Source organism: Stomoxys calcitrans, chromosome 5 (assembly GCF_963082655.1).
Source record: "Stomoxys calcitrans chromosome 5, idStoCalc2.1, whole genome shotgun sequence".
NCBI lineage: Eukaryota > Metazoa > Arthropoda > Insecta > Diptera > Muscidae > Stomoxys > Stomoxys calcitrans.
Genome location: NC_081556.1, coordinates 29604631 through 29628345, shown reverse-complemented (window position 1 = coordinate 29628345; position 23715 = coordinate 29604631). Strand labels below are relative to the sequence as shown.

Genomic DNA, 23715 nt, shown 5'->3' with positions numbered 1-23715 from the left:
GAAGGAAGATGCATTCTAGTTCCTACCATTGAACAATCCAGATCGCTTTAAAAAGCTGAATAGCTTGCGAATGTTCACATCCGCTAAATCGGACAGGTTTTCAAAGAAATGAGAATCTAAAGTGGAACTCTTTCTGACCGCTAGTGCGGGATACACACGCAGAAGGTATTCTATAGTCTTTTCTTCTTCAATGTCCTCACAACCTCTGCAATAGTAGTTGCTGGAAACCTTCAGTCGATGTCGAAAAGCCTAACATAAGTCATTGTCCCAAATTTCGGTAAAATCGGACAATAAATGGCCTTTTTATGGGCCCAAGACTTTAAATCGAGAAATCGGTCTGTATGGCAGCTATATCCAAATCTGAACCGATCATGGCCAAATTACAGAAAGATGTCGAAGGACCCAACACAACTCACTATCCTAAATTTCGGAGAAACAGAACAATAAATGCGCCTTTTATGGTCCCAAAACTTTAAATCGAGAGATCTGGCAGCTATATTCAAATCTGAACCGATCTGACCTAACTTGCAGAGGGATGTCGAAAGGTCTAACACAACTCACTGTTCCAAATTTCGGTGAAATCGGACAATAAAAGCGCCTTTTATGGGCCCAATGCCTTAAATCGAGAGATCGGTCTATATGCAAATCTTGGTCGATATTGCAGAATTATGCCGAGGGGCTTAACTTAGCTCACTGTCCCGAATTTCGGCGACATCGGACAATAAATGCACCTTTCATGAGCTCAAAACCTTAAATCGAGAGAATGGTCTTTATGGCAGCTGTATCCAAATCTAGATCGATCTGTGCCATATTGCAAAAGTAGGTGGAGAGGTATAACATTACTCACTGTCCCGAATTTCGGCGACATCGGAAAATCGGTCTATATGGCAGCTATACCCAGATCTGGACCGATCTGGGACAAATTGCAGAACATGTCGAGGGACCTAACTTAACACACTGTCCCAAATATTGGCAAAATCGGACAATAAATGCGCCTTTTATGGGCGCAAGACCTTAAATCGAGAGATTGGTCTATATGGCAGCTGTATCCAAATCTAGACCGATCTGGGCCAAATTGATGAAGGATATCAAAGGGCTTAACACAACTCACTGTCCCAAATTTAAGCAAAATCGGGTAATAAATGCGCCTTTTATGGGCGCAAGGCCTTAAATCAGCGGATCGGTCTATATGGGGGCTATATGAAGATATAGTCCGATATAGCCCATCTTCGAACTTAACTTGCTTATGGACATAAAAAGAACCTGTGCAAAATTTCAGCTCAATATCTCTATTTTTAAAGATTGTAGCGTGATTTCAACAGACAGACGGACGGACATGTCTAGATCGTCTTAGATTTGTACGCTGATCAAGAATATATACTTTATAGGGTCGGAAATGGATATTTCGATGTGTTGCAAACGAAATGACAAAATGAATATACCCCCATCCTTCGGTGGTGGGCATAAAAAAGTCCGGTTTGGTGGTATTTTGGGAGTAAGGGCGATACTCTATTACATGGTCATAATTTATTTATGCTATATTCGTAATCTCTTCCCGAATATTGGCATGAATGTCCAATATGTCTTTTTATACCCTACACCACTACTGTGGTACAGGGTATTATAACTTAATGCATTTGTTTGTAACAGCCAGAAGGAAGAGAGATAGACCCATTGATAAGTATTCCGATCGACTCAGAATCACTTTCTGATTCGATTTAGCCCTGTCCGACTGTTTGTCCGTTTGTCCATGTTAATTTGTGTACAAACTCCAGGTCGCAATTTTCATCCGATCGTTTTCAAATTTGGTTGTTCAGGGATGTTTTTCGGCCTAGAGACAAAGCCTATAGAAATTGGAAAAAATCGGTTCAGATTTGGATATAGCTATGGTTGGTAAATTTGTCCTTTTTGGGCGGTGTATTGGTGAAGGGGCGCTCTCCAAAACACTTGGTCCTAAAATTGGATATTGGTTACTTTTTTTGCTCTTAAATACCTTTCATTTGAATCCCACATTGTCGTGCTTGGCCAATATATATATATATTCAGTGAGTTTTGGGTTGGGTTAGATATGGTCTGATAAAGTCGGTTAAAATTTCGTAGTGCAACTCACCAATCCAAATTTCAGCAAAATCGGGTAGTAAATGCACCTGTTATGGGATTAGGACACTATATAAGCTGGCCGGTCTATATGACAACTATATCCAAATACGAGCCGATCTGGACCATATTCGGTTCGGATGACAAACTGTCCGAAATTCACCTAAATAGGGTAATAATGCGGCTTTTGTGGTCTTAAGACCGTAAATTCTATGGGTCTATATGGCAACTATATTCAAATAAAGTTCGATCTGGCCTATACTGGATCCGGTTGCAGGTGGGCTACTTCCTGTACGAATTTTTAAGGGAACCTGATAATATATGCGCCTGTTATGGACTTAAGAACCATATCATAATAGGCAGCTGTGTATAAATATGGCCTGATATGAACCATATTTGAGTCGGATATAGGAGGCTGAAGTATGTCTCACTTTTATAGGGCTTAAGCCCTACCTCGGAGGATGTGTCTATTCGGCAGCTATATGTAAATATTGCTCGATATGGACCATATTCGGCTCGTGTATCAATGGACTTAATAAAACCTCCTGATCCGAATTTCAGGAAAATTGGATCAGGGTCTTACGATCCTGTGTAAAAACGGTATAAGTTGAAGCTTCAATTCGTGCCAGATTTGGCAGAAATTTGGATTTAGGATATCACGGCGATCATAAATATGTATTCTTTGGAGGGTCCGACCCGTTTCGAAAGATATTTCGATGTGTTGCAAATAGAATGACAAAATGAATATACCCCCACCCTTCGGAGGTGGGTCTAATAAGTTTACACTCATACACATTTAACACCCTTTTTTTTAAATTGAACAAAAAAACCTGCATAAATATTTGGTTTTTTTTTTTAAACAGCAAACAACTTTATCCAAAATTAGACAAGAGAAGTGTAAAGCAAGAACATGGCATAACCATGCCATTTCATTTAAATGTTATTATAAATCTAAGAAGTTGAAACTTTCCTAATAAAGTGGATTTTAATAAAGTTCGCTGTAACCATGCCTACATTGAAACCGAGTTAAAACAAACACACAAAAGTGTGTCGTTTTTTACGAAACTTTTCCTGGGAAATAAGGAAAGGAAAGGAAAGTAAAGGAAAAGGATCACAGCAAGACCGCGGTCATTAATATCAATAATTCATAAATCCCCAGGGTGGCAACAATTTTTAAATAGACTCATCTAAGAGCATGACAGTAGAAAAAGGTATACTGAGAGTGTTTGTAGGGAATTTGTAAGGAAAGAGGAAAGAATTCTTGAAGCAACATGAAGTCTTAAGACTATTTAGTAGTGCATTTAAAATGCCAACTTTATTAAAATTTATGACGATACATGGGAAATTTAAGACACATTTATGGGTGACCTATGCCTTTCAGGCTTGGTATTGATAAAAATTTTCGTATGTACTAATGAAAGCGATTTTTAAAGTGAAAAACAATCTGATGTTGCTACTACAGAGTAATTGCGAAAATTAGCGCTATTACTAAACCTCTTGAAAAATTCATCAATGATTTACCAGGCAAGGTTAGGTTAGGTTAGTTTTATGAGGCAGTTCGCCATCAGAGTCACTTAGATGTTATCGCTAATTGTTCGATAACAGGAACATCAGAAGGAGGATGCCTTCGACGTCACAGTATAAAATTTCAGATAAATCGAATAAAAATTGCGCTCTCTAGAGGCGTAAAAAGTAAAGGGTGATTTTTTTAGGCATTATCTTTTTGGCATCACTGGTTTAAACAACGCACGCACATTTCGAGTTTTATTTCACTGTCAAACATATACTGTCTGACATATAAGTCGGCCTTGGATCTTGACTTCTTGAGGCCCTAGAGGGCGTAATTATTATCCGATTTGGATGAAATTTTGTACAACGGCTTTTCCCATGATCCTCAACTTACTGGGTTTATATGGGAGCTGTATCAGTCTACAACTATAGACTGATACAGCTCCCATATAAACCCATCTCCCTATTTTATTTTTTGAGCTCTTAAAGTTCGCAACTGTTATTCGAAATGGATAAAATTGTACACAATGACTTATACTATGGTCTCCCATATTCAATTCAATTATGGTCCCAATCGGACCACAACTTTATTTATCTCCAATAGCATAGCAATTCTTTTCTTTTATCCTTTGTTTGCCTAAAATGAGAAACCCGGGAAAAAAACTTGACAAATGCGATCCATGGTGGAGGGTACTTAGCAAGCTTTTGCTTGTTATACACACCGCCATAGGATGAGGGTATACACATATAGTCGTTCCGTTTGTAACACTTCGAAATATTCGCCTAAGACTCCATAAAGTTTATACATTCTTGATCGTCTCGACGTTTGAGTCGATCGAGCCATGTCCGTCCGTTTGTGGAAATCACGACAGCGGTTGAACGCGTAAAGCTAGCCACTTGAAATTTTGCACAGATACTTTGTATTGGAATACTAGGAGTCTACATTGAGAACCCAGGAACTGAGATCTGTTTTGGACTGGCTTCCCATAATACGGTCCTGCAGGCAGAGATCCGGGCGATCACAGAATGCATGAGGTTGTGTGGTACAAACGAGAGGACGTCGAGTGTGAAAATCTTTACGGACAGTAAAATGGCCATAAGAGCAATAACATCCAGGGCGGTAAGGTTACGAACAGTCTTGTAGTATAGGAAGGAGATTAATGCTGTCTCTGTGGATGGCAAAATCCGCATCGTTTTGGGTGCCCGACCATAACGCAGTAAGAGGGAATGAAGGAGGAGACTATTTGACATTGAAGGCAGAAAACTGCCATCGATAAACTTGGTTAACCCGAAGCCTTTCGGGTCGTTGCAGTCCGATTTAAGGGCGTGAGCGAAACAGTCGATAGGACTGCGAAAATCCTATGGGGTGATCCAGATTGTGAGAAAACGAGGGCATGGCTGAAATGAAGTAAGAAGGAGGTCACTTTAGCTTTTGGCGTCATAACGGGACACTTATGCAAAATCGGTGCGGCAAGTGATGGCATGTGTAGAGCATGTGGGGAAGATGATGAGAAATTGGATCATTTCCTACGTCATTGCCCGAACATGGGGAAGATGATGCGACGTTGGATCATTCCCTATGGCATTGCCCGCGTATCGCCGCTCACATACACCGGTACTTAGATGAGGACATTATACCAAGCATGAACCAACTTAGGGGAATGGTATAATAAACAATTAAGGATTTTGTAAGTAGCAAGGAATTCCTAAATTTAAATTTTCTTTTTCGAGGTTTCTTTTTAGTTTTTAGAGTGCACAACAAGCCGATTACTGGCTTAGGTGTATGTCTATAGTGACATGGGGCAGATTAATATCTGCATTCTCTTTTTAACCTAACCTAACCTAGTATTGATGTAGGTCGTTGGGAATTGCAAATGGGTCATATCGGTTCAGATGTAGATATAGCTCCCATATAAACCGATCTCCCGATTTGACTTCTTGAGCCCCTGAAAGCGGTAAATTTTGTCAAATTTAACTGAAATTTTTGCACAAAGCGTTATTTTATGACTTCCAAGAACTGTGCCAAGTACGGACTAAATCGGTCTATAACCTGATATAGCTCCGATATAAACCGATCTCCCGATTTGACTTCTTGAGTCCCTGGAAGCGGTAAATTTTGTCAGATTTAACTGAAATTTTGAACAAGTCGTTCTTTTATGACTTCCAAGAACTGTGCCAAGTACGGACTAAATCGGTCTATAACCTGATATAGCTCCCATATAAACCGATCTCCCGATTTGACTTCTTGAGACCTTGGAAGCCGTAATTTTTGTCCGATTTGCCAGAAATTTTGCACATAGTGTTCTGTTATGACTATCAACAATTCTGTCAAGTACGGTCAAAATCAGTCAATAACCTGATATAGCTCCCATATAAACCGATCTCCCGATTTGAATTCTTCACCCGCTGGGAGCTGCAATTTTGTCCGACTTTGCTGAAATTTTGCACACAGTGTTCTGTTATGACTTTCAACAGCTGTGTCAAGTACGGTCAAAATCTGTCAATAACCTGATATAGCTCCCATATAAACCGATCTGGGAAGCCGTAATTTTTGTCACATTTTGCTGAAGTTTTGTACGTGGTGTTTTTTTATGACTTCCAAAAACTGTGTCAAGTACAGTCTAAATCGGTCTATAACCTGATATAGTTCCTATATAAACCGACCACCAGATTTGACTCTTTGAGCCCTTACAAGCAGCCATTTTTGTCCAATTTGGCTGAATTTTTGCATATAGTATTCTGTTATTTTGTCTAAGAACTGAGCTCAGGGCGGTGAAAATCAGTCAATAACCTGATATAGCTCCCATATAAAACGATATCCCGATTTGAATTCTTTATCCCCTGGCAGCCGCAAATTTTGTCTAATTTGGCTGAAATGTTGCACGTTGGGTTCCGTTATGACTTCCAACAATTGTGTCAAGTACGGTATGAATTGGTCTATAACCTGATATAGCTCCCATATAAACCGATCTCCCGATTTGACTTCTTGAGTCCTTACAAGCCGCAATTTTTGCCCGATTTTGCTGAAATTTTGCATGTGGTGTTCCGTTTTGACTTCCAACAACTGTGCCAAATACGGTCCAAATCAGTCTATAAGCTGATATTGCTCCTATATAAACTGGTATATCTATCATCCTTGTTCGGTTCCTAGAAGCCTTAATTTTTGCTGGTTTGACAGCAAATAAAATAATGGCCTTAAGCTAAAATTATATTGAGCAGAATCGATGGCACTTAATTTTTTTATACCCTCCACCATAAGATGGGGGGTATACTAATTTCGTCATTCTGATTGTAACTACTCGAAATATTCGTCTGAGACCCCATAAAGTATATATATTCTTGATCGTCGTGAAATTTTATGTCGATCTAGCCATGTCCGTCCGTCTGTCCGTCCGTCCGTCTGTCTGTCGAAAGCACGCTAACTTCCGAAGGAGTAAAGCTAGCCGCTTGAAATTTTGCACAAATACTTCTTATTAGTGTAGGTCGGTTGGTATTGTAAATGGGCCATATCGGTCCACGTTTTGATATAGCTGCCATATAAACCGATATTGGGTCTTGACTTCTTGAGCTTCTAGAGTGTGCAATTCTTATCCGATTGGGTTGAAATTTTGCACGACGAGTTTTGTTATGATATCCAACAACTGTGCCAAGTATGGTTCAAATTGGTTCATAACCTGGTAAAGCTGCCATATAAACCGATCTTGGGTCTTGACTTCCTGAGCCTCTAGAGTGCGCAATTCTTATCCCATTGGAATGAAATTTTGCACGACGTCTTTTATTATTATATCCAACATCTGTGCCAAGTATGGGTTAAATCGGTCCATAACCTTATATAGCTGTCATATAAACCGATCTTGGGTCTTGACTTCTTGAGCCTCTACAGGGCGCACTTCTTATCCAATTTGAATGAATTTTGGCACGTAGTATTTTGTTATGATATCCAACAACTGTGCCAAATATGGTTCAAATCGGTTCATAACCTGATATAGCTGTCATATAAACAGTTCTGGGGACTTGACTTCTTGAGCTTCTAGAGGGCTCAATTTCTATCCGATTTGGCTGAAATTTCGCAAGACGTTTTTTATTGTTACTTTCAACAACTATGTCAAATAAAGTACAAGTCGGTTCATAACCTGATATAGCTGCCATATAAACCGATCTGGGATCTTGACTTCTTGAGCCTCTAGAGGTCGCAATTATTATCCGATTTGCCTGAAATTTTGTACGACGGATTCTCTCATGACCATTAACATAGTTGTTTATTATGGTCTGAATCGGTCTATAGGCCGATACAGCTCCCATATAAATCGATCTTTCTATTTCACTTCTTGAGCCTACAAAGGGCGCAATTCTTATTCGAATTGGCTGACATTTTACACAGGTCTCCAGCATATAATTTAATTGTGGTCCAAACCGGATCATATGTTTATATCGCTCTTATAGCAGAGCAAATCTTTTCTTATATCCATTTTTTGCCTAAGAAGAGATGCCGGGAAAAGAACTCGACAAATGCGATCCATGGTGGAGGGTATATAAGATTCGGCCCGGCCGAACTTAGCACGCTTTTACTTGTTATTTTTTTTTTTTTTGTTAATTTTTTATAATTCCATCCCACTGTGCGGTGTCTCGATTATCCTGGTTCGGTTGGTAGAAGCTTAAATTTTTTCCTCGGCTTGCGGATATGTAGTACGTTTAGTGAAATTGTGCCCTTCAAATAAATTCATTTTGTGTAAATTTTTACCAGAATCCATGTTGGTGGGTTCCCAAAATTTGGCCCCGCCGAACATAGCACATTGCTACTTGTTATATGTCTTCTTTACACCTACAAAATATAAAACTAGTCCCAATGTGTTATCCTTCAGCAAGCACTGACTACTGGAAGTGTTTTTTTTTTCTAGTCTTCATCTCTTGAAATTTTTCTAGAGCTTTAAACCTCATACAAAAGTTGTTAAATTTTTCATAAAAAGAAATGCTTTTGCCTGGGGATTTGCCATTAACTATTAGCTGATGAATCGTCTAGATAAACTGCCCTCAGTCAGGGAAACAAAACTCTAAGTACTAAAACGGTCATAATTCACAATTTTGACGCCAAAGTTTCATTGTAACATTGAATGACATGGCCAAAATCATTTTTTATGTTCATTTCAAAAGAACCACAAAAAAGGCCACAAGAAGAAGAAGAAGAAGAAGAACAAAAGCAAAAATCACAGTGTATGTTATCTGTCACATAATATGTTTAAAAACATTTTTTTATTATTAATAGTTTGTTTTTATACTTTTAAATTTGAAAGCACATTCGTTGCTTTTTTGCTACGCCTTATCAGTGGTTGTTTGCCTTGGATGCGTACAATTTTCATTGACTTTGTGAACTCATGGGGAGCTTATTTTTTCTTGTGGCTGTTTGTGTGTGTGCGTTTTTTTCTCTCAACTTCATTGCTAAAGTCATAAAATACATTTGTTGCCATTTCTTTCATTTTCGAAAATTCAGCAAGGAGGGTAGGGCGTTCACATGTTTCCTTGGTGCGCTTTTTCCTCATTGCTTTGGTTGCTGATGCCTTTTTGGAAACTTTTTTTTTTTTTGCTAAGCTAGAGAACTGTGAAACTTTTGCAATAAACCTTTGGCGTTGTCGCATATCTTTGACTCTGTGTGAGCTCAGCATTATGTTTGCTGTGCGTTTTCTCTACGTCGAGTTTTTTTTTTTTTTTTTGATTTCAGCGCCATTTGGCGGCCACGGAAGTCGTAACAGTCACTGGGTCTTAAGCCATAAATATCATCAGTTCCGTTTTTCAACTGCCTGGCCTAGATGCTGGCAGTTGTCCTTTATGCTTTTTTGTCTCTTTCAAAGTTTGAGACTGAGAGTGTTGTTCTTTTTTATACCCACCACCGAAGGATGGGGGTATATTCATTTTGTCATTCCGTTTGCAACACATCGAAATATCCATTTCCGACCCTATAAAGTATATATATTCTTGATCAGCGTGAAAATCTAAGACGATCTAGACATGTCCGTCCGTCTGTCCGTCTGTCCGTCTGTCTGTTGAAATCACGCTACAGCCTTTAAAAATAGAGATATTGAGCTGAAATTTTGCACAGATTCTTTTTTTGTCCATAAGCAGGTTAAGTTCGAAGATGGGCTATATCGGACTATATCTTGATATAGCCCCCATATAGACCGATCCTCCGATTTAGGGTCTTAGGCCCATAAAAGCCACATTTATTATCCGATTTTGCTGAAATTTTGGACAGTGAGTTGTGTTAGGCCTTTCGACTCCCTCTGTTAATTTGGCCCAGATCGGTTCAGATTTGGATATAGCTGCCATATACCCCGATCCTCCGATTTGGGGCCTAAGGCCCATAAAAGCCACATTTATTATTCGATTTTGCTGAAATTTTGGACAGTGAGTTGTGTTAGGCCTCTCGACTTCCTCTGTTAATTTGGACCAGATCGGTTCAGATTTGGATATAGCTGCCATATAGACCAATCCTCCGATTTATGGTGTTAGGTCCATAAAAGCCACATTTATTGTCCGATTTTGCTGAAATTTTGGACAGTGAGTTGTGTTAGGCCCTTCGACATCTTTCTTCAATTTGATCCAGATCGGTTCAGATTTGAATATAGCTGCCATATAGACCGATTTCTTGATTTATGGTTTTGGGCCCATAAAATGCTCATTTATTGTCCGATGTCGCCGAAATTTAGGACAGTGAGTTAAGTTAAGCCCCTTGACATACTTCGGCAATATCGCACAGATCGGTCCAGAGTTGGATATAGCTGCCATATAGACCGATATCTAGATTTTAGGTTTTGGGGCCATAAAAGACGCATTTATTGTCTGATGTCGCTGAAATTTGAGACAGTGAGTTTGGTTAGGCTCTTCGACGTCCTTCTTCAATTTGGCCCAGATCGGTCCAGATTTCAATATAGCTGTCATATAGACCGATCTCTCGATCTAAGGTTTTGGGCCCATAAAAGAGTCATTTATTGTCCGAAATTTGGGACAGTGCTTTGTGTTACGCTCTTCGACACTTTTATGCAACTTGACCCAAATCAGTCCAGATTTGGATATAGCTACCATGTAGACCGATATCTCGATTTAAAGTCTTGGCCCCATAAAAGCCGCATTTATAATCCGATTTCACTGAAATTTGACACTGCGACTTATGTTAGGCTTTTCGACATCCGTGTCATATATGGTTCAGATCGGTTTATTTTTAGATATTGCTAGTGTACTTATTAGTATTTGGTCCAAATCGGAACATAATTTGATATAACTGATATGGGACATAAGGTATGAAATTTTCACCGAAATTTGATAAAAGGAGGTTTACATATATACCCAAGGTGGTGGGTATCCAAAGTTCGGCCCGGCCGAACTTAACGCCTTTTTACTTGTTTTTTTTTTTTTTTTTGCCATATTGCCACTAATTTGTTACATATGACCCGACCTTGATTAAAAGCGTGACGCAGAGTATAATTTTTTTTTTTGGTAATTCTTTCTTCTCTTGCTACGCGAAAAAATTATGAATAATAAATCATAAGACAAAATTTAGTCTGCCGGCGGAAGTTAGTGGCAAGTGGGCTGGCTGCTGGCGGTAGCTGCAAAACTTTACCCGGCTTCTTGTCAAATTATTTTAAAATCACAGCAATAGGCTTGAGAGGCGGCGTCCCAGCTCCCAAGAGACATGAACTTCACGGATGGTTTCGTGTAATTTCAACAAGAGTCACAATTTGTTAAGTCAATATTGTTGATGTGTAAAGACACTTATTGACATGACGATGTTTGATTTTTCTTTCCACAACCAAAGTTTGCCGTATATGGCAGAAACAAAATTATCAGAAGGAAAAAGTTTTCGAAAATTTCCCGCGAAATAAAAAATTAATTCTGTCAAGACAAAAAGCAAACCTTACCATGGATGTACTCATGTCAAAAAAAGATATATGTACATGTTAAAATAAAAAAAAAAAACGCTCAAGTGACATGCAGTTGATGTGAATGTTTGAGAATAACATTTTTGTCTTTAAAGCGTAGGCAATATTAGCTTTTCTCAAAACTGGATATTTACAGCCAATTCTGTATATATGCGAAATTTTACTAAAATCCCAAAAACATTCAAATGTGGTATGGGTCTATAGCAGTTGGATTGCAGTGTGTTCAAATGTTGTCCAACCTGGCGGTTTACATGACAGCTATATGGCCGTGTATAAACCGATTTGGCTCATTTAAGAACTTAACCTGTGCATGGAAGAAGTACGGGTCAGCGTCAAATTAAAACTCAATATCCCAATTTGTACAGACTTTAGTGTGATTGCAACAGACAGGTGGACAGACGGTACAAAAAGGTAACTTCGGTAAAAACCGAGACTGGAATTCCGTGCTACTAATAAAGTAATCGTGGAGTGGAGCGGATCAGTTTTTATTTCGCTCCTCAAAAAATAACTATAGCTTGGATTAGGTGCTAGCTACAACGCAAAAGTTTACAAGCCTTTCAAAAATAGACTCAGCAAGTAAAAAGGCGTTAAGTTCGGCCGGGCCGAACTTTGGATACCCACCACCTCGGGTATATATGTAAACCACCTTTCATCAAAATTCGGTGAAAATTTCATACCTTATACTCATATACCTCATACCGATCTGAACTATATACGACACGGATGTCGAAAAGCCGAACATAAGTCACTGTGTCAAATTTCAGTGAAATTGGACTATAAATGCGCCTTTCATGGGGCCAAGACTTTAAATCGAGATATCGGTCTATATGGCAGATATATCCAAATCTGGACCGATTTGGGCCAAGTTGCATAAACATGTCGAAAAGCCTAACACAAAGCACTGACCCAAATTTCGGCGAAATCGGACAATAAATGCCTATTTTATGGGCCCTAAACCTTAAATCGTGAGATCGGTCTATATGGCAGCTATATTCAAATCTGAACCGATCTGGGCAAAATTGAAGAAGGACGTCGAAGAGCCTAACCAAACTCCCTGTCTCAAATTTCAGCGACATCGGACAATAAATGCGTCTTTTATGGCCCCAAAACCTAAAACCTAGATATCGACCTAATGGCAGCTATATCCAAATCTGGACCGATCTGTGCGATATTGCAGAAGTATGTCAAGGGGTTTAACTTAACTCACTTTCCCAAATTTCGGCGACATCGGACAATGAATGAGCATTTTATGGGCCCAAAACCATAAATCAAGAAATCGGTCTGTATGGCAGCTATATCCAAATCTGAACCGATCTGAGCCAAATTAACGAAGGATGTCGATGAGCCTTCCACAATTCACTGTCCCGAATTTCATCGAAATCGGATAATAAATGTGGCTTTTGTGGGCCTAAGACCCTAAATCGGAGGATCGGTCTATATGGCAGCTATATCCAAATCTGAACTGATCTGGGTCAATTTAACGAAGAAACTCGAAGGGCCTAAGACAACTCACTGTCCCAAATTTCAGCGAAATCGGATAATAAATGTGGCTTTAATGGGCCTAAGACCCTAAATCGGAGGATCGGTCTATATGGCAGCTATATCCAAATCTGGACCGATCTGAGCCAAATTAACGAAGAATGTCGAAGGGCCTAACACAACTCACTGTCCCAAATTTCAACAAAATCGGATAAAAAATGTGGCTTTTATGGGCCTAAGACCCTAAATCGGCGGATTGGTCTATATGGGGGCTATATCAAGATATAGTCCGATATAGACCATCTTCGAACTTAACCCGCTTATAGACAAAAAAAAAAAGAATCAGTTCAAAATTTCAGCTCAATATCTCTATTTATAAAGACTGTAGCGTGATTTCAACAGACAGACGGACAGACGGACGGACATGTCTAGATCGTCTTAGATTTTTACGCTGATCAAGAATATAAATACTTTATAGGGTCGGAAATAGATATTTCGATGTGTTGCAAACAGAATGACAAAATTAATATACCCCCATCCTTCGGTGGTGGGTATAAAAATGGACTCCAAGGACCCAACATTTACAGTTGTAGGATCAGATCTTAGCATGTTGTCCACACCCTCTATAGTTGTGGATGCCTTGGCAACAGAAGTCGACAGCCGTGCTTAAAACGCACAACCAGTCGTCAGGCTAACGAATGAGAAAGAGACGGATAAACCAGAGGGATGGGCAGTTTATCACAACCTTTAGGTAAAAGTGGTGATCCCTGTTAGATTCAGATGATGACGGTGTCACCGAAGCCGAATCGAGAGATGAGGTCTGCGGGATGACGACGTTAGTGTGCGAGGGCTTTGCTAAGCTCCCAAGAAAACCGAGAAAACAATTTGGGCACAATGTAGAAGACTGAGGAGTATGCACCGGCAGCGCAATCGGGCGAAGGTAAAAGGTGCTGATAGAACTGACATTCCAACCACCTCTACCGAATCAGATCTCCCGAGAACAAAACTCTGGTAAACACTGAAAAAAAGAGCTACCCGCTTTCAAATCCTCTGGGAAAACCACGCCAGACCTCTCTCAATGGAGACTCCAGACAGTGTCCTGCGGGGGGAGAGAAAGTCCGAAAGGGAAAAAAGGAAGCACGCACGGCCCCTGAGTCTTCATAGAGGACAGTGACTTCAAAAAGGACGCCAAAACCATCACGTAAGGCGAAGATAATCGCTGCAGTGATCGATCCAAGTAGCCCACCCTCAATGGAGCCTCCAGACAATGTCCTGTTTGGGGGAAACAAATTCGGAACAGAAACGAAGAAAGCGCGGACGGCCCCTGAGTCTTCATGGAGGACTTTGACTTCCAAAAGGACTCCACAGCCATCACGAAAGGGAAAATTGGTCACTGATAAGGTAAGGAGCCGCCTTATTATGTCAGAGTGACAAGGAAGCACAACAGAGATGAGTTGACTTTTGCAGTCATCGATCCAAGTGGACGATCTCTGGGAAGACCAAGTTAGCCCTCCCTCAATGGAGCCTCCAGACAATGTCCTGTTTGGGGGAAACAAATTCGGAACAGAAACGAAGAAAGCGCGGACGGCCCCTGAGTCTTCATGGAGGACTTTGACTTCCAAAAGGACTCCACAGCCATCACGAAAGGGAAAATTGGTCACTGATAAGGTAAGGACCCGCCTTATTATGTCAGAGCGGCAAGGAAGCGCAACAGAGATGAACTGACTTTTGCAGTCATCGATCGAAGTAGAAGATCTTTGGGACGACCAAGCTAGCCCTCCCTCAATGGAGCCTCCAAACAATGTCCTGTTGGGGGGAAACAAATTCGGAACATAAACGAAGAAAGCGCGCCCGACCCCTGAGTCTTCATGGAGGACTTTGACTTCCAAAAGAACTCCCATCACGAAAAGGAAACAAGTAAAAGCGTGCTAAGTTCGGCCGGGCCGAATCTTATATTCCCTCCACCATGGATCGCATTTGTCGAGTTCTTTTCCCGGCATCTCTTCTTAGGCAAAAAAAAGGATATAAGAAAAGATTTGCTCTGCTATTAGAGCGAGACCTGGAGACCTGTGTAAAATGTCAGCCAATTCGAATAAGAATTGCGCTCTTTGTGAGCTCAAAAAGTAAAATAAAGAGATCGATTTATATGGGAGCTGTATCGGGCTATGGACCGATTCAGACCATAATAAACACGTATGTTGATGGTCATGAAAGAATTCGTCGTAAAAAAATTTCAGGCAAATCGGATAGAAATTGCGACCTCTAGAGGCTCAAGAAGTCAAGTCCCCAGATCTGTTTATATGACAGCTATATCAGGTTACGAACCGATTTGAACCATACTTGGCACAGTTGTTGGATATCATAACGGAATACTTCGTGCAAAAATTCATTCAAATTGGATAAGAATTGCGCCCTCTAGAGGCTCAAGAAGTCAAGACCCAAGATCGGTTTATATGACAGCTATATAAGGTTATGGACCGATTTGAACCATACTTGGCACAGTTGTTGGATATCGTAACAAAACACGACGTGCAAAATTTCATTCCAATCGGATAAGAATTGCGCACTCTAGAGGCTCAAGAAGTCAAGACCCCAGATCGGTTTATATGGCAGCTATATCAGGTTATCAACCGATTTGAACCATACTTTGCATAGTTGTTGGATATAACAACGAAACACGTCGTGCAAAATTTCATTCCAATCGGATAAGAATTGCGCACTCTAGAGGCTCAAGAAGTCAAGACCCATGATCGGTTTATATGGCAGCTATATCAAAACATGGACAGATATGGCCCATTTACAATACCAACCGACCTACACTAATAGGAAGTATTTTTGCAAAATTTCAAGCGGCTAGCTTTACTCCTTCGGAAGTTAGCGTGCTTTCGACAGACAGACGGACGGACGGACGGACGGACGGACGGACGGACAGACGGACGGACATGGCTAGATCGACATGAAATTTCACGACGATCAAGAATATATATACTTTATGGGGTCTCAGACGAATATTTCGAGTAGTTACAATCAGAATGACGAAATTAGTATACCCCCCATCTTATGGTGGAGGGTATAAAAAGGTCGATGAAAAGGTAAGGAGCCGCCTTATTCTATCTGAGTGGCAGGGAAGCGCAACAGAGATGAACTGACTTTTGCAGTCATCGATCGAAGTAGAAGATCTCTGGAAAGACCAAGCTAGCCCTCCCTCAATGGAACCACCAGACAATGTCCTGTTGGGGGGAAACAAATTCGGAACAGAAACGAAGAAAGCGGGCACGGCCCCTGAGTCTTCAAGGAGTCCTTTTGGAAGTCAAAGTCCTCGCTGCCATCACGAAAAGGAAAAATGGTCGCTGAAAAATTTAGGACCCGCCCTTTTACGTAAGGGTGGCAAGGAAGCACAACAGAGATGAGCTGACTTTTGCACTCATCGATTCAAGTAGACGATCTGTGGGAAGACCATGCTAACCAACCCTCAATGGGGCCTCCAGATAGTGTCCTGCGGTGAGATACAAATTCGGACCAGAAACGAAGAAAGCGAGCACGACCCCTGAGTCTTCATGGAGGACTTTGACTTCCAAAAGGACTCCGCTGCCATCACGAAAAGGAAAAATGGTCGCTGAAAAGGGTGAGGACCCGCCTTTTCACGTCTGAGTGGCAGGCAAGCACAACATAGATGAGCTGACTTTTGCAGTCATCAACCTAAGTGGAGAATCTAGTTAACGAGCGCATTTTCGAATATGTAGTGAACTCTGAACACGGTCCACCCATGCAAAGTATTAGCTGCAGGTGTAGAGAGGACATATTCATGCTGCTCAATGCATCAGAAGAGAATGTTTTGATACCAACAAAAAGCTCGTCGGAAGTATCCACACTCCCTGAGAGGGCGCAAATCTTGAACTGGTGAGAAAGATGGACATCCCTCAGCTCACAAAGGCGACAGGCGCCTTATCAAGGGATGGGACAAATAATTCGAGACGAGACGAATTGTGAAAGTCTTAAGCAAGCAAAACCAAGGTTTGGTCGCTGTGGACTGGGACGCCTTACACAGGGAGGAGAAGGAGAAAGGAAATCTCCTTGTGTTGGGCGTTGACTAAGTCTCCGTGACAAGTTTGGTTAAGACTCAAGGTGTTCTACGAGGGTAAGGCGACGATAAGAAACCTGGAAGAAATGGAAGAAGTTTCCGATTGTATACCTGAGAAGACACTTGTTGTCAAGCGTGAGACACTGCTGGCAGCGGTACAATCTTAGATTGTCGGAACTCTGGCATTGCCTTCTGGGAATTCATGCTACACAGGTAGAGGTCAGAGTGGGCCTTGGGAACCCAGATACTGAGATCTGTTTCGACTGCCTGACTATAATACGGAATGCGTGAGATAGTACGGAGAGTAAACTGGCCATTAGGGAAAAAAGACAACCAGGACGTTAAGGTCCCGAACAGTCTTGGAGTGTAAGAAGGAGATTAACGCCTTCTCAGAGGATGGTACGATCCGCATGGTTTTGGGGGCCGGGCTATAGCAGAGCAAAAGGGAATTCAAAGGGCAGACCATTTGGCAGTGAAGGCCTGAGGACTGCGGTCAATAAAATGGGTTAACCCGAAGCATTTCTGGTCGACGCAGTCCGAGGCGACGAAAGCATGTAAAGAAACGGTCGAAAATTCTATGGGGAGATCCGGATCGTGAGAAGACAAGACGCTATCACTGAAAGGAAGTAAGAAGGAGGTCAGTATAGTTTTCGATTTTATAGCAAGGCATTTGGGACTATGTGGGGAAGATGATAAGACATTGGAACATTTCCTATGTATTTGCCCGTCTTTCGTGGCAAACTGGCACTTAGGTGGGGACACAATACCAGATATGAACCAACTTAGGGGCGTGGCAAGGAAAACAATTATTTATTCTTTTTCGAGGTTACTTTTTACACTCTTTGCCGGTGTGCGTTCAAGATCAGTTGTTTTTGATTGGCAGTCACCGCAGGAATAACTTATTAGTTGGCAATCGTGGGTGATTATATTTTTATTATTATTATCGAAATATTCGTCTGAAACCCCATAAAGTATACATATTCTTGATCGTCATGCCATTGTAAATCGATCTAGCCATGTCCATACGTCTGACCGTCTGTGGAAAGCACAACAAATTTCGAAATTTTGCATAAAGTATTTCATTATAGCTTCCAACAACTGTGCTAAGTGTGGTTCAAATCGGTGTATAACCTGAAATAGCTGCCATATAAACCGATTTTGGCTCAAATCGGTGTATAACCTAATATAGATGCCATACAAACCGATCTTGGATCTTGACTTCTTGAGTCACTAGAGGGCGCAAATCTTTTGTTATGACTTCCAACAACTGTGCCAAATACGGTTCAAATCGGTGTATAACCTGACATAGCTGCCATACAAACCAATCTTGAATCATAATTTCTTGAGCCACTAGATGGCGCAAATTTTTAGATTTGGCTGAAATTTTGCACGAAGTATTTCGTTATAGCTTCCAGCAAATGGGCTAAGTATGGTTGAAATCAGTCCATAACCTGATATAACTGCCATATAAACCGATCTGGGATCTAGACTTCTTGAGCCACTAGAGGGCGCAATTCTAATCCGATTTGGCAGAAATTTTCTACAACGGCTTCTCCCATAATCATAAAAAAAATCGTTCGATCTATAGCCTGATACAGCTCCTATATAAACAGGCCTCCGATTATGTTACTTGAGCCCCTTAAAGGCTCAATTCTTATCGGAATAGATTGAAATATTATACAATACAATGACTTCTACTATGCTCTTCAACATTCAATCGATCTATGGCCCGAATCGCACTATCTTAATCTGGAGCTATACCATCTCCAATAGCATAACAATTCTTATCGATTATTCTTTTTCTGTCTAAAATGCTGGCCAAGAATGCGATCCATGGTGAAGGGTATATAAGATTCGTCCCGGCCGAATGATTAGCTGGACTGCAGTTTCTGGGCTACCATACTCAGCATCGTATTTAGTCAATTATCAATTTTTAAGAACTTGAATAAAATTTTCTGCAGTCCAGCGAACCATTTGACCACTGTTTTTGCTTCAAAACCAAAATAATATCCACCAGGGTTGCCAACTAATAAATAAGTTGGGCGACCATTGGTTTGGTAGTTATCCCTGCCATAACTGCATCCACTTTTCAATCTAACTTAACCTAACCTACAACTCTAAAATTTCAATTTACATTAATTCGATGAGTTTTATAAGAGATAATTGTTTAAGGTTTTCTTAACCTGGTATGCATGTGTGACCCCATTTAAAGTGCATTTATTATCTGACTTTGATGGTATTGAAAAGAATTGCATTCTTAGTAAGTCAATAATTACCGCTGAATTTTGTTCTGCTGTTCTGACAAGGATTCGAATTCAGACGTTCAGCACCATCGCAAGATATTTTCATTTAATTTACTCTCCAACAGTTTTCGTCTGAATTCCATACCGTCATGATGGGATGACATGCCCGCCCAGGTGTTTTTAGGAAGAGGATGGACCTCTTAGTGCTCAAATCCCTAATTTGGGATATAAACTCGTATTTCTGTTATACTATAAGCTTCATACAAAAACTCGTTTAAATCACTTCACTCATGTCCTTGATATGGAAGGGGGAGGTAAGTTCCCCCTTGGACACATAATATAAAGTTCACATGATTCCTTCCAAAGTTCAAATTTTATGTACAACTTGCATATTGGTATACAACTCTCCTCCACGGATAGGGTCTAGATTGGATTATAATTTGATTTAGCGATATAAATGGTGGGTTTCCATAGTTTATGAATTTTTACTCCCCTTACATAGCAATTTCTCACTAATTTTTTAAGTTACACGAGAGATAACTGTTTAAGATTTCCTTAAACTGGTGTGCATGTGTGACTCCATTAAAACCTCATTTATTGACCGACTTGGATGACATTGAAAAGAGTTGCATTCTTGGTAAGGCGATAATAACCGCCGATTTTTTTTTTTTGTAGTGTTCTGACAAGGATTCAAACTCAGACGTTCAGCACTATTGCAAGAGATTTTCATTTTTGTAATCTACTCTCTAATAGCTTTCGTTTGCAACCCATATTGACATGATTGGTTTGCATGCCCGCCCAGATGGTTTTGAGGATAAGTTGGACCTCCTAGTATGGAAATCCCTAATTTAGGATTTGGATTCGTGTTTCTGTTGTACAATAAGCTTTTATACAAAAATTCGCTTAAATCACATCACTCATGTCCATGATATGGAAGGGGGAGGTAAGGTCCCCCTTAGTATACATTATCTAAAGTACCCATAGTTCCTTTCAAGGTTCACTTTGTGTGTATAATTTGCATGTGGGTAATCTACTCTGCTCTACATGCTTGCGGATTTTAATTTGATATAGCGATAAAAATGGTGGGTATCCATAGTTTATGCATTTTTACTCCCCCAAAATTTCAATCTCTCACTAATTCGATTAGTTACACAAGAAAGCGTGGTTTATAGTTTCCTTGGTTCTAGGTATGCATATTAGCATAATAATTAAGAAGAAATTCGTTTCTTTTTTTTATTTTCGCACATGTTTACAGCATTGCTGTTAATCAGGTCAATGATGTTGGTATGATTCTTTTTTAATTCAGTGTTTTTTTTTTTATTTTTTGCTTCAATTTCTTATATAATAGAGAATATAATGGGGATAAGAATAAGCTGCTGTATATGGTGCCAACAGCATGGAAAATGTCAAAGAACGCAAAAAAGAGAAAATAAAACTTACCATTTTCCTCTTCAATGTTACGTGTCATGGCTGTGGGTGTTACTCGAGCACGTGTCGATATTGTGGGTGACGTACAGCATATCAGCATTATGAACAGCCAACACATGAAGTTCGATATTAGGGAGGATGACGTTGATGTAGGGGACCTTGAGGAAAATGCAGCTGTAGGTAGTGACATTGCCTTCGACGACAACCAAGAAGGGGAAGACGTTGTGGGAGCTGGGTATAGATGAAATGGTGTTCCAAAATTTAAAGATGATAGATCCATTTTGGAGGCTTTGGAATGGTTTTTCAATTGTTTGTTGGGGTTTTTAGGAAAATACTTTCCCTAACAAGGAAAAACAGAGTACTTTTTTGACAGTTATAAGTTGTATAGAGTTTTTGCTAAAAGTTCAATTTGTTTGTATGCCAAACAAAACTTCATAAGGGGGTAAGTAGTGGGCAAACGTGTTGTGTCACCTTGTTATAGTAGCCTGAGCTGTGTTGTTTTGTTGCTGTGTTTTTCCTTTATGTTAATATATAAACTTTTCTTACACTGTGTAATTCGTTCGTAGTTTTCTCTTGTTTTTCTATTCCTTTTCATTTACATGGCCAAAGGGGCTTTGATTGTTGTTGCCCTAGCTGTTGTAGTTGCTTTTGACTTGCTTTTTTTTTGTGTGATTATTTGCATTACTCTTCTGCATGCCTGAGTCCTTAGCATACAACAACATGCACACATACTCAAAATCTCTGGCAAACGATTATAAGCTTCTTGCTGTGACTGCATTCACACACATATGCATACATGCATACATCTACTATTTAATAATTGTTTGCCATTGTATTGTTGGCTTTGTTTTAACCTCATTTCCTTTTCTATGGCATTATCGTAGCAAATTTTTATGCGCTGTTGCTGTTGAGTTCTACGTTCAAAGATGGAAAAACGTACTTGAGGCTTATAACACCCACACAACGTTATGCATGTTGATTATGTTGTCGTTGTTGTTGTTGTTGTTGATGTTGTTCCACGTTTGTTTTTTGTTTTATTATGTTTTGTACTACAAAAGGCTTCTGCAAAAACTTAGTTTCGTTTTGACGTTCTCGAACAGGTGATTTCATCATATTTTCTTTTGCCAAAAGGATTTTAGTCTGAAAGCAGATAAAACAATAAAAGAAAAATAATAATGCAATTAGTAAGCATCAAAGGATGTGTATTTGTTTTTTTGTTGTTGTTATTGTGTGTGTGCGAGCGTGTCTTGTTCTCAACTACTAAGGAGGCCAATGTCTATGGCATTGAAAATACGTTTATAAAACAGCTGTGTTTATTAGATCACTACATTTCAATCTGGGCCATCAACTTGTAAATTTTTATAACTCAAAAAAGAAAAATCTTGAACATACAGTTCAACAAGGAGCAAAAGTGGTGCATAGTTTAGGTGATAAACCATTCCAGGACAATACTGATTCGGAAAATTCTGGTCTTCACACCAGCCTTCTCATAGAAAGTTTTGTGCAATTCTCAAGCAGCTTTTTGTTTAAAAAGAATGCTACACTGCTATAAAGTTCCTACATTCCAATATGCCACGCTCTCATGCCACAAATGGCGAAAGGGGACCATGGGATGAAAACGAATCTGGAACTACTTCAATATGATCCCCATGCTGCACAAATCCGATATATCACAGCGGACGCGGCAGTGGCTTTGTGTGGATTCAGATTGAAAAGTTGACGATTATAAGCTGCTATATTGCCCCAAGTGATAATATCGAGCTCTTTCAGAAGAAATTATGTAGCATGGAACACCTTGCAAGGCTCATAGGTGTTGATCTTGTGATAGCAGACGATCTTAACCGGCGCGCTATTGAATGCGAACCATGGCCTCAAGAGGAAGGAGAAAATTGGAGATAATCCCTCGACTAGAGATGCAAATGCAAAATTGCCCACGAATATTCCAATAAGAGGCAAACTTCTTACATATCAATGAGTACCATCCGATTCAAGTTTAAACTCGATTTTAAGGGGCCTCCTTTTTATTGCTTGAAAGGTATGACGCATTGCGACACCTCTTTGTGGTGAAGTTTTTTTTATAAGGCTGCCATACCAAATGCTACAGTACCTCACAAATGTCGCCAGCATAAAGAGGGGATAACCACCGCTGATTCGAAGCCAGGTGTTCAGCGGCGAACATGCTAACCTCTGCTCCAAGGGGGCCTTCATAGGCTTAGGGATAGTCACCGATAATATTGGAATCACCCCGACATTCTAGGCTGGGGTGACTTTGGATTGACTTCCGGGTAAGGAAAGCTTTTGCCACTATTTTCTCGTGTCAGAAGCTTATAGAAAGTAAGTGGGTCTATGACCTAGGTTGGTGCACTAGCTGTACTCGGCGGTGGTAAGTGGCCAGATCTGACGTATGGCTGTCATGTTTGGTCGCCGGATACGGATAAAGGGATACATGTGCGCGATTTAGACAGGGTTAATATGATTGCCTTGAGATTCATCACTGGAGGTTATGATGGGAATCCAGCCAATCGAAGTCGTTAAAGAATTCGGGAAAGAGGACTTTGTTTTGACTATTACAGTTTAATATGATTAGAAGAAATCCAGTTAGACATACAGGGTGGCTGATGAAAGCCGCTACCAAAAAAAAATGTAATAACTTTTTTTCTATTTAATAATAATAATTTAATAATTAATTTAATTAATTAATTAATTAATTTAATTAATAATAATTTAATAATTAATTTAATAATTTAATTTAACATGAATAAAAGAAAAATGTATTCCATACACCGAAAAAAAAATGTAGCAATATTCATCATTGTAGCAATATTCATCAGCCACCCTGTACCATTATGGTAGACAGCACATTGAAAGATCTGCAGACGGACTTGGAAGTAGGAACAGTAATAGGAGTAGTAGACCACAGACTATATAAGTATACCAACTCTGATAG

At 40.0% G+C, this 23715-nt stretch overlaps 1 protein-coding gene across 5 annotated transcripts in view; it reads right to left on the bottom strand.

The window, feature by feature from the left end:
• LOC106093722 (nephrin) overlaps nucleotides 1-21223 on the bottom strand; it is a 442943-nt gene extending 421720 nt beyond the window's left edge. For all 5 annotated transcript variants that reach the window (XM_059368603.1, XM_059368606.1, XM_059368605.1 and 2 more), the window contains exon 1: nucleotides 20781-21223. In XM_059368603.1, the coding sequence (XP_059224586.1) occupies nucleotides 20781-21048 (268 nt within the window). In that variant the 5' untranslated portion in view covers nucleotides 21049-21223. The remainder of the gene's footprint in view (nucleotides 1-20780) is intronic.
• Between the last annotated feature and the right edge of the window lie 2492 nt (nucleotides 21224-23715).